This window comes from Taudactylus pleione, unplaced genomic scaffold (assembly GCF_031769625.1).
Source record: "Taudactylus pleione unplaced genomic scaffold, aTauple2 ptg001421l, whole genome shotgun sequence".
NCBI classification, from domain to species: domain Eukaryota; kingdom Metazoa; phylum Chordata; class Amphibia; order Anura; family Myobatrachidae; genus Taudactylus; species Taudactylus pleione.
This window is the reverse complement of record NW_028285820.1, coordinates 497,845-509,904: the sequence shown is the minus strand read 5'-3', so window position 1 is coordinate 509,904 and position 12,060 is coordinate 497,845. Positions and strand designations below refer to the sequence as shown.

Here is a 12,060-nt window from a genome sequence, read left to right as displayed (position 1 = left end):
GACTCCATGGTAGAAGGATCTATAAACCTTGATCTTCTGACCATTCTGGTCTTGGGCTATATTAGCTGCTGTGTTGAGAGTGTGACATTAAGGAAAACGTTTAGGGTATTCCCAAATTATTAACCATGGCTAAATAGTGAGGTACGTTCCTTATTTAAAGCTCGGGATAGAGCCTTTAAATCTAGTACTAAGGAACTGTATACAAAGGTGAGGTCTGACTTGAGGAGAGGTATTAAAAGGGCCAGAATAGAGTATTCAACTAGGATGGAGAATAAATGTAATCAGTGTAAAGACCCCAAGAGTATGTGGCAGGGTCTACGTGATATCACTGATTATAAACTAAAGCGACTGAGTTATGTGATGGTAGCAGTGCTTTGGTGGGAAACCTGAATATATTTTATTCTAGGTTCGACAAGGAAAATGTGTCTGAAATTATGGTCTCGGAAATTCAACCTAAGGAGTTACCCTTAGTGTTAGAGGAATTATCAGTACAGGACTGTTTGCATAGGGTAACCCGGGTAAAGCTGCAGGTCCAGATGGGACTCAGGGGAGGGTTTTAAAAGATTGTTGTAATGAGTTAGTGGGGATTTTACGTTAATATATAATGTGTCCCTTGCATATTGCCAAGTCCCAAAATGTTTTAAAGAAACAACTATTGTTCCAGTCCTAAAAAAAGGTGTGCCTAAATGTCTAAACGACTATCGCCCGATTGCTTTTACTTCCATTGTTATGAAATGTTTTGAGCTTTTAGTGCTGAAACATATTAAATCCCCCTTTGCTGCTGGATTTGATCCTTACCAATTTGGTTATAGGGTAAATCGTTCTACAGACGATGCTGTTTTATCAGTTTTACACCCGGTGCAGACTCTCTTAGAGCAGAAGAGGTCTTACTGTATGTTAGAATTTTATTTATTGATTTTAGTTCTGCTTTTAATACTATTATTCTGGCATCTTTGGTCTCAAAGCTTTTTCAGTTAGGTCTAAATGGGCATTTGTGCAATTGGGTTTTGAATTTTTTGACAGATAGGCCCCAAGTGGTTAAGTTAGGGGGATGTGTTTCTGGGGAAGTTTTGTTGAAAACCGGTGCCCCACAGGGGTGCGCTTTGAGCCCTATTTACTTATGACTGTTACTTTCAACTTCACAGTCTGTGAAGATTGTGAAGTTTGCTGACGACATCGCCATTGTGGGTCTGATAGGATATGAGGGGAGGAAGCCTATCGGTATGAGGTGCAAAGATTGCTAGAATGGAGTAAGGATAATTATTTACTCCTAAATACAACAAAAACTAAAGAGATGGTAATTGACTTCAGTAGGAGGATGGATTGTGGACCCAAATTACCAGTGGTTTTGGATGATATGGTCATTGAGGTGGTGGATTCCTTAAGCTTTTATCGTTGTATAATAGAGAGTGTCCTGACCTATGGGATTATTATATGGTGTGGAAATTGTACTGCTGCTGATCGGGGGGCTCCTGAGCGGGTGGTCAAGACTGCAAGCAAAATAATAGGTGTAAAACTGCCCCAAATTCTAGTTCTCTATGAGAGTATTAAAGCGGACTAGAAGCATCTAAGCTGATCCTAGTCATCCCAACTACATGGTTTTTGAAAGATTACCATGAAATGTACTCTTTAGGAGTGTGCGCACACATACAAAGCGGTTATATAATGGCTTCGTTCCATGTCGCTGTTCTCTATTGAACTGTCACAATGCACTGACCTGAGTATTATGGAAATGTTTTACTGGTTTGTTTTATAAGCTGAAGTGTTTGTAATTTACATTTCGTTGACATTCTAACATGTTTTGTTTTGTTGTTGATGACAATAAAGTCTGTATTGTATTGTATTGTATAACTGCAGGATAGATACAGTATTCATATGAGGAGTATAATAAGAGATACATTGTAGAAAATGTTATACTCTGACTAATATGTCTGTACTGTAAAAGGAATCAGATATTCTCTATGGAAGATGTTTTGGGATCACCAATGAAATAAATAGACATAACAGTACAAAGAATAAAACGCTGATCAATATTGAGGAATTTAGAAGAAATAATTTATTATCTCAATATATAACAATATACAAGTGAGAAAGACACGTATATACTGTATATATACACATAAATATGAGCGATTAATGGTAGGGCCGTACGGCTCAGAATTTCCTTATTACACGCTTCATTCTATATTCACATTTCTAATTCTCTTTCTTTTAATATCTCACTGACTGTATATAATCTATACATGTTACAGCTAACAATAAGTTATATATTATACATGTGCACCAATGACAGACAACCTCTTCTAGCTCTTCCTTGGTGTTAGCAGAACAAGGCAGTGACCCTCCTGATGAGTAGAGGAGACCATTGGGAGAGGCTGAGAGAGGAGGTTACAGAGAGTAGATTGGAGGCATGAGGTGATTGGGGACTGTCAGTAGCGATACTGATATCACCCATGATGATGGTGGAGATGTCTGAGGATAGGAAGGGAGGGAGCCAGGCAGAAATATGTTCCAGGAATTGTTGGGGTGGCCCAGGAGGGCGATAGACAGCAACACGCAGAGAGAAAGGGGTGACAGTCCTGATAGAATGTACAAATGATGTAACTGTGAGTGATGGTACCTGTGGGAGAACTGTGTATGTGATAGATTGGGACAGTAATATTCCTACCCCACCTCCTTTACTATTACCAGGCCTGGAGGTGTGTGTGATGTGTAGGTCACCGTGTGACAGTGTTGCAGGGGGGGAGTGTCTGAATGTGTGACAGTGCTGCAGGGGAGGGAGCGTCTGATTGTGTGACAGTGCTGCAGGGGAGGGAGCGTTTGATTGTGTGACAGTGCTGCAGGGGAGGGAGTGTCTGATTGTGTGACAGCGCTGCAGGGGAAGGAGTGTCTGATTGTGTGACAGCGCTGCAGGGGAGGGAGTGTCTGATTGTGTGACAGTGCTGCAGGGGAGGGAGTGTCTGTGTGAGCCATGTGTCTGTTTAAACTATTTAGAAAACCCACTTAGTTATTGCACACTCTGTGTATTACCACAGTTAGTTGTCCCCCTCAGTTAGCTGCCCCCTAAGACTGATTGGTAAGATATAGTCTGGCTGATAAGACACAGGCCTACATCTGAGCCAATTGGTCAGTGGAATGAAATGCAGAGTGATGAAAGGACATACATAGCACTGTGTGTGTGAGTATATACAGGCTGTGTGCTACTATAATCTATGCTTCACTGATCCCCATCACACACAGGTAATGAAAATTACAGCAACTCATTACATCACATACGTATAACATCAGATGTCTGTTCCATTCTGGTCTCCATGACTGTGTAATACATAATTCCCTTTTTAAAGTTAGATTGTTGGAAAATGTACCAATGTTTAGTCTACTGATGGCGCTGTGTATTGTCCATTCTACTATTGCTGGCACTCAAAATGCAAAAGATTTGCCAAAATATTTGAAGTGTTGGAATTATTTAAAGGATTGTTTTAGGTCTATCAGTTCATGTTTTTTATGTATTATTTGATGTGTAACAAGATTTGATTTCTGTGTAAAACATTTCCCACACTCAGAGCATGGAAATGGTTTCTCACCTGTGTGACTTCTCTGATGTCTAGCAAGATCTGATTGGTCTGTAAAACATTTCCCACACTCAGAGCATGGAAATGGTTTCTCACCTGTGTGACTTCTCTGATGTTTAACAAGATGTGATTTCAGTGTAAAACATTTCCCACACTCAGAGCATGGAAATGGTTTCTCACCTGTGTGACTTCTCTGATGTCTAACAAGATCTGATTTCAGTGTAAAACATTTCCCACATTCAGGACATGAAAATGGCCTCTCACCTGTGTGACGTCTCTGATGTTTAACAAGAGCTGATTTCTCTGTGAAACATTTCCCACACTCAGTACATGTAAATGGTTTCTCCCCTGTGTGACGTCTCTGATGTTTAACAAGATCTGATTTATTTGTGAAACATTTCCCACAGTCAGAACAGAGAAAGTTTTTATCACCTCTGTGAGCTGTACTGCGTGTAGCAATATTAGAGGTATCAGGGGAACATTCATTATGATTAGAGAAACCAGATGATATATTTGCACTGTGACGTACTGGGTGCAAATTTATAGTAAAGGAGATGTCTCCTGGAGAAAACTGTCTGATGTTATCTTCTATTTTAAAATATGGACTCAAAATTAAATCTCCCTCCGAGGTCTTGATTGTGCGTCCATCTGTAGGAAATAAAATATATGTATAAAATTCCTACTATTACTAAGTTCTCAATGTTTAGTGGTTTTGTTTCTTTTTGCCAGATTACAAGTAATTGATACATTTACAAAATAACAAAGATGACCCTGGTCTTAAAATATAATGAGAACCACATCACCCAGCTCTGACAGCCCTCATCAGTTGGCATTGGGTATTTCATGGACTGTAGGTTTGTGCAGCAATATACTGTGGGTGAGGGGTATAGACAGCAAATAAGGGGTGTATGGTAGTAATGTGCAGCATATACTTTGGGTGAGGGGTATAGACAGCACATCAAGGGGTGTATAGTAGTAATGTGCAGCATATACTGTGGGTGAGGGGTATAGACAGCACATCAAGGGGTGTATAGTAGTAATGTGCAGCATACACTGTGGGTGAGAGGTATAGACAGCACATAAGGGGTGTATAGTAGTAATGTGCAGCATACACTGTAGGTGAGGGGTACAGACAGCACATAAGGGGGTGTATAGTAGTAATGTGCAGCATATACTGTGGGTGAGGGGTATAGACAGCACATAAGGGGTGTATAGTAGTAATGTGCAGCATATACTGTGGGTGAGGGGTATAGACAGCACATAAGGGGGTGTATAGTAGTAATGTGCAGCATATACTGTAGGTGAAGGGTATAGACAGCACATAAGGGGGTGTATAGTAGTAATGTGCAGCATACACTGTAGGTGAGGGGTATAGACAGCACATAAGGGGTGTATAGTAGTAATGTGCAGCATATACTGTAGGTGAGGGGTATAGACAGCACATAAGGGGGTGTATAGTAGTACTGTGCAGCATACACTGTGGGTGAGGGGTATAGACAGCACATAAGGGGGTGTATAGTAGTACTGTGCAGTATACACTGTAGGTGAGGGGTATAGGCAGCACATAAGGGGGTGTATAGTAGTAATGTGCAGCATATACTGTGGGTGAGGGGTATAGACAGCACATAAGGGGTGTATAGTAGTAATGTGCAGCATATACTGTGGGTGAGGGGTATAGACAGCACATAAGGGGGTGTATAGTAGTACTGTGCAGCATACACTGTGGGTGAGGGGTATAGACAGCACATAAGGGGGTGTATAGTAGTACTGTGCAGTATACACTGTAGGTGAGGGGTATAGGCAGCACATAAGGGGGTGTATAGTAGTAATGTGCAGCATATACTGTGGGTGAGGGGTATAGACAGCACATAAGGGGTGTATAGTAGTAATGTGAAGCATATACTGTGGGTGAGGGGTATAGACAGCACATAAGGGGATGTATAGTAGTAATGTGCAGCATATACTGTAGGTGAGGGGTATAGACAGCACATAAGGGGGTGTATAGTAGGAATGTGCAGCATATACTGTGGGTGAGGGGTATAGACAGCACATAAGGGGATGTATAGTAGTAATGTGCAGCATATACTGTAGGTGAGGGGTATAGACAGCACATAAGGGGGTGTATAGTAGTAATGTGCAGCATATACTGTGGGTGAGGGGTATAGACAGCACATAAGGGGGTGTATAGTAGTAATGTGCAGCATATACTGTGGGTGAGGGGTATAGACAGCACATAAGGGGTGTATAGTAGTAATGTGCAGCATATAATGTGGGTGAGGGGTATAGACAGCACATAAGGGGGAGTATAGTAGTACTGTGCAGCATATACTGTAGGTGAGGGGTATAGACAGCACATAAGGGGGTGTATAGTAGTAATGTGCAGCATATACTGTAGGTGAGGGGTATAGACAGCACATAAGGGGGTGTATAGTAGTACTGTGCAGCATACACTGTGGGTGAGGGGTATAGACAGCACATAAGGGGGTGTATAGTAGTACTGTGCAGTATACACTGTAGGTGAGGGGTATAGACAGCACATAAGGGGGTGTATAGTAGTAATGTGTACAGTTAGGCTGTCATGTTGTGTATATGTAACATTACCAGGTGACATATGAAAGGTATTAGAGGAAGTCTATCTGTGGCCGTGTCCTCTGTCTGTCTCTGAGGCAGGAAGCACAGAACAGCTGGAGGGTGCGGATGTCACACATGACTACGAGGAGATAACTAGAGGAGGGACCCCTCATTATTACAGATCCCCCTCCTCATTACCAATCCTCTGGGTCCCATTGTCCTATCCCGGTAACTCTCAGACACTAAGGCGCTTACACCACAGGGGTATCTAGTATTCAGGGGGAGTGTACATCACACCATGCCCCCCTGCAGGGATACCCAATACCAGGGGACACACTAATGAGTTACCTGCACAGGGGTGTACACCTACATTGTGGGCACTGAGCTGTATTACAAGGACAGGACAGGAGGGGGTTGGGGCTCAGTACTGTGTAACGTCCTCTGGGGTGTGGAGTTTAGGCTTCTACAAGGAGATACTGGAGAATGGAGCTTTGTCTCCTGCCAGCAGGACAGTATTATAAGATGGTACACTGGGAAGAAGTCCCGGACTTGGTGGTGATAGGCTGCTGGACTAGGGATTCCCTCACACTTCTGCAGAACATTGCATCTGAGAGTTGTGTCTCTGGATGGACATACAGGAGGTGATTGCAGTGACTGACATCAGTCAGTACTTGGGATGTGGGCCGCTGCCCCCTCCCAGGTACACTGTGTGGGTAACATCTGATCTAGGGGACTGGAGAAGAACATGGCGACTGCTTTAGGTACCACTTAGTGTGATGTACTGTATGGTATTACTACCATAACACACAATAAAGATATAGTTCCCTGATGTCCTGTCTGTGCGATCCATGAATTGTAATATTACATAGGGGTACATAATAAGCTAAGTTTCAATACCCAGGTACCTTAAACCAGCACATTGTATAGAGAGTGTGGGGAGGAGACTGGTCAGATCTCTGGGCTGGTAACACACAGTGACATGATGTGAGGGGGAGAGCAGGAGTATAATAGGGGCTGATGGCTCCTGATGTGTGAGATACACCAGAGAGTGTGAGGAGAAGACTGGTCAGATCTCTGGGCTGGTAACACACAGTGACATGATGTGATGGGGAGAGCAGGAGTATAATAGGGGCTGATGGCTCCTGATGTATGAGATACACCAGAGAGTGTGGGGAGGAGACTGGGCAGATGTCTGGGCTGGTAACACACAGTGACCTGATGTGAGGGGGGAGAGCAGGAGTATAATAGGGGCTGATGGCTCCTGATGTATGTGATACACCAGAGAGTGTGGGGAGGAGACTGGTCAGATCTCTGGGCTGGTAACACACAGTGACATGATGTGAGGGGGAGAGCAGGAGTATAATAGGGCTGATGGCTCCTGATGTATGAGATACACCAGAGAGTGTGGGGAGGAGACTGGTCAGATCTCTGGGCTGGTAACACACAGTGACATGATGTGATGGGGAGAGCAGGAGTATAATAGGGGCTGATGGCTCCTGATGTATGAGATACACCAGAGAGTGTGGGGAGGAGACTGATCAGATCTCTGGGCTGGTAACACAAGTGACATGATGTGAGGAGGAGAGCAGGAGTACAATAGGGGCTGATGCCTCCTGATGTATGAGATACACCAGAGAGTGTGGGGAGGAGACTGATCAGATCTCTGGGCTGGTAACACACAGTGACATGATGTGAGGGGGGAGAGCAGGAGTATAATAGGGGCTGATGGCTCCTGATGTATGAGATACACCAGAAAGTGTGTGGAGGAGACTGATCAGATCTCTGGGCTGGTAACACACAGTGACATGATGTGAGGGGGAGAGCAGGAGTATAATAGGGAAGGATGGCTCCTGACTCCGCCACTGGACAGATACATTTCCCTCATTAGTTTGTACTGTTGTAGTGATTGAGCAAGAAGCATATATGACTCTTTTCTGAGTAAGTGTTTATTACTCACCTGTGCTGATATCTGTAGGGATTTCCTCCTCCTTACACTGCTGATCACCCATCACATACATCTTTTTTCCCTCTATATCTTCTGCCTTCATATCAGTTACATACATCTCTTGTTCTCCCTCTATATCTTCTGCCTTCATATCAGTCACATACGTCTCTTCTTCTCCCTCTATATCTTCTGCCTTCGTATCAGTCACATACGTCTCTTCTTCTCCCTCTATATCTTCTGCCTTTATATTAGCCAGACTTTCACCCTAAGTAACCCACAAAACAATAAAATAACAGTTTTAGAAATGTCAGATTTCATTAAAATTACATTAATTAGAAGAATTCTGGTTAATAAGACACACACAGCTTCCTACAGCTCATATAAAGACACTTTGGTATATTGGTGAGACCCTAAATCCCACCTACCTGATACTCCTGTGGGATCCTGTGATTCTCCTCTGTATAATCCTGTGAATAAAGTGGACGGGGACATCTCTCTGGGGTATTTTTGTTACTGGGTCCATCTGTAGGAGACACACAGTGACTGAGGGCCTGATTCAGCTTTGGGAATAAAGTGAGGAAGAACATGTAACTGTGTACCAGTACAATCCATGTTGCAATGCAAGGGGTGCAAATACATACATTATTTTGCATGTAGGGTAAATACTAGCCACTTTTGCAAGTAGCCCACACATACTGCACAGCTTTATTTTTACACTGCAATTTAGATGTCAGTTTGGACACCTCCCTCCCAACTCTAAATCTCTCTGCTCATTATACATCTGCTCCACCTGCAGTGCAGCATGGTTTCACCAAGATGATCAGTTACGTGCTAATTCTCACTCTATTCCCAAAGCTGAATCAGGCCTTGAGTACATTGTATATATGTGATTATCAGATGATGTGTGTATATAGGGGCCCTCACACCTGCTCTCCCCTGTACAATAAATGACAGTCTCCTCTTACCCAGTGATGTGAGGGGCCGGTGATTCTCTATCATCACGTCCTTGTACAGACCCCTGTGTTCCTCTATATACTCCTCCTCCTGCATGGAGACATAGACAGTGACATCCTGACACCTTATAGGAACCTGACACACACAATGATACAGTCATCACCCAGGCACATCCCCTGGTGTTACTGTATAATGTCCCATTCCCAGCAGTCACCTCTCCAGTCATCACCCAGACACATCCCCTGGTGTTACTGTACAATGTTCCATTCCCAGCAGTCACTTCTCCAGTCATCAACCAGACACATCCCCTGGTGTTACTGTACAATGTCCCATTCCCAGCAGTCACCTCTCCAGTCATCACCCAGACACATCCCCTGGTGTTACTGTATAATGTCCCATTCCCAGCAGTCACCTCTCCAGTCATCACCCAGACACATCCCCTGGTGTTACTGTACAATGTTCCATTCCCAGCAGTCACTTCTCCAGTCATCAACCAGACACATCCCCTGGTGTTACTGTACAATGTCCCATTCCCAGCAGTCACCTCTCCAGTCATCACCCAGACACATCCCCTGGTGTTACTGTACAATGTTCCATTCCCAGCAGTCACTTCTCCAGTCATCAACCAGACACATCCCCTGGTGTTACTGTACAATGTCCCATTCCCAGCAGTCACCTCTCCAGTCATCACCCAGACACATCCCCTGGTGTTACTGTACAATGTTCCATTCCCAGCAGTCATTTCTCCAGTCATCAACCAGACACATCCCCTGGTGTTACTGTACAATGTCCCATTCCCAGCAGTCACCTCTCCAGTCATCACCCAGACACATCCCCTGGTGTTACTGTACAATGTTCCATTCCCAGCAGTCACTTCTCCAGTCATCAACCAGACACATCCCCTGGTGTTACTGTACAATGTCCCATTCCCAGCAGTCACCTCTCCAGTCATCACCCAGACACACCCACTGGTGTTACTGTATAATGTCCCATTCCCAGCAATCACCTCTCCAGTCATCACCATGACACATCCCCTGGTATTATTGTATAATGTCCCATTCCCAGCAGTCACCTCCAGTCATCACCCAGCCACATCCCCTGGTGTTACTGTATAATGTCCCATTCCCAGCAGTTACCTCTCCGGTCATCACCCAGACACATCCCCTGGTGTTACTGTATAATGTCCCATTCCCAGCAGTCACCTCTCCGGTCATCACCCAGACACGTTCCCTGGTGTTACTGTATAATGTCCCATTCCCAGCAGTCACCTCTCCAGTCATCACCCAGACACGTCCCCTGGTGTTACTGTATAATGTCCCATTCCCAGCAGTCACCTCTCCGGTCATCACCCAGACACGTCCCCTTGTGTTACTGTATAATGTCCCATTCCCAGCAGTCATCTCTCCGGTCATCACCCAGACACGTCCCCTGGTGTTACTGTATAATGTCCCATTCCCAGCAGTCACCTCTCCGGTCATCACCCAGACACATCCCCTGGTGTTACTGTATAATGTCCCATTCCCAGCAGTCACCTCTCCAGTCAGCAGCTGAATGTTATTGTTGATGAGTTCCAGCATCTTCTGGTCATTGTGTCTCTCATGTATCAGTGAGTGAGGTGGAGGCACCATGATGGGGCTCTGGGCCCTGCTCAGTCCTCCTGACACACGGGGATAGCTGCTGGGAGTCTCATGCTCACCGGATGTCTTCTTCACTACTGTGTAATCCTGTGTATTGGGGGAGACATCAATGAGGAGGTCAATTAAACTCCACCTAAATGGGGCTGGTTATTTAGATGATCACTTTGCATAATATACAAGAAGACTCTATTTCACTAAAGCAAGTATAACAATCTCCTATATACAAGAAAATGTAGAGTATATAGTATCTCCTGCAGCTCCAACAACTTTGTGTCAGTGACAGAAAGAAAACAACATACTGCGGCCATATAATTCCCAACTCCAGTGAGGACTGTGGGACTGATACAAATATCTGAGACCAGCTCCCTGCTGCTTGCTTAATAATATAGATATAGGTGATGTCACTGTGACACTCCCAGATCCCCTCACCTCACCAGTCATGTCCCTGTATTATTACTATAGATATAAGTGATGTCACCGTGACAACCCCAGATCCCCTCACCTCCCCAGTCATGTCCCTGTATTATTACTATAGATATAAGTGATGTCACTGTGACACTCCCAGATCCCCACACCTCCCCAGTCATGTCCCTGTATTATTACTATAGATATAAGTGATGTCACTGTGACACTGCCAGATCCTCTCACCTCCCTAGTCATGTCCCTGTATCATTACTATAGATATAAGTGATGTCACTGTGACACTCCCAGACCCTCTCACCTCCCCAGTCATGTCCCTGTATTATTACTATAGATATAAGTGATGTCACTGTGACACCCCCAGACCCTCTCACCTCCCCAGTCATGTCCCTGTATTATTACTATAGATATAAGTGATGTCACTGTGACACCCCCAGATCCCCTCACCTCTCCAGTCATGTCCCTGTATTATTACTATAGATATAAATGATGTCAGTGTGACACTCCCAGACCCTCTCACCTCCCCAGTCATGTCCCTGTATTATTACTATAGATATAAGTGATGTCACTGTGACACCCCCAGACCCTCTCACCTCCCCAGTCATGTCCGTGTATTATTACTATAGATATAAGTGATGTCACTGTGACACCCCCAGATCCCCTCACCTCTCCAGTCATGTCCCTGTATTATTACTATAGATATAAGTGATGTCACTGTGACACTCCCAGATCCCCTCACCTCCCCAGTCATGTCCCTGTATTATTACTATAGATATAAGTGATGTCACTGTGACACTCCCAGATCCTCTCACCTCCCCAGTAAGCAGGTAGATGATCTCCAGGGTGAGATGTAAGATCCTCTCAGTCCTGTGACTCTCGTCCTTGTCCATCCTCAGTGAATCAGAGATAATATAGAATGTGTAATAAAGTGTAATAAAGACTCTGGTTCCTCACAGCAGGA

General features: G+C 44.3%; 1 protein-coding gene across 1 annotated transcript in view; it reads right to left on the bottom strand.

Annotated features, from left to right (window-relative positions):
* Positions 1-12,060, bottom strand: part of LOC148442674 (uncharacterized) — a 216,109-nt gene extending 204,049 nt beyond the window's left edge. Inside the window, 7 exon segments of the mRNA XM_088463620.1 lie at positions 3,519-3,920; positions 4,005-4,220; positions 8,101-8,281; positions 8,514-8,611; positions 9,054-9,177; positions 10,575-10,766; positions 11,912-12,060. Coding sequence (XP_088319746.1) covers positions 3,519-3,920; positions 4,005-4,220; positions 8,101-8,281; positions 8,514-8,611; positions 9,054-9,177; positions 10,575-10,766; positions 11,912-11,989 — 1,291 coding nt within the window. The 5' untranslated portion in view covers positions 11,990-12,060.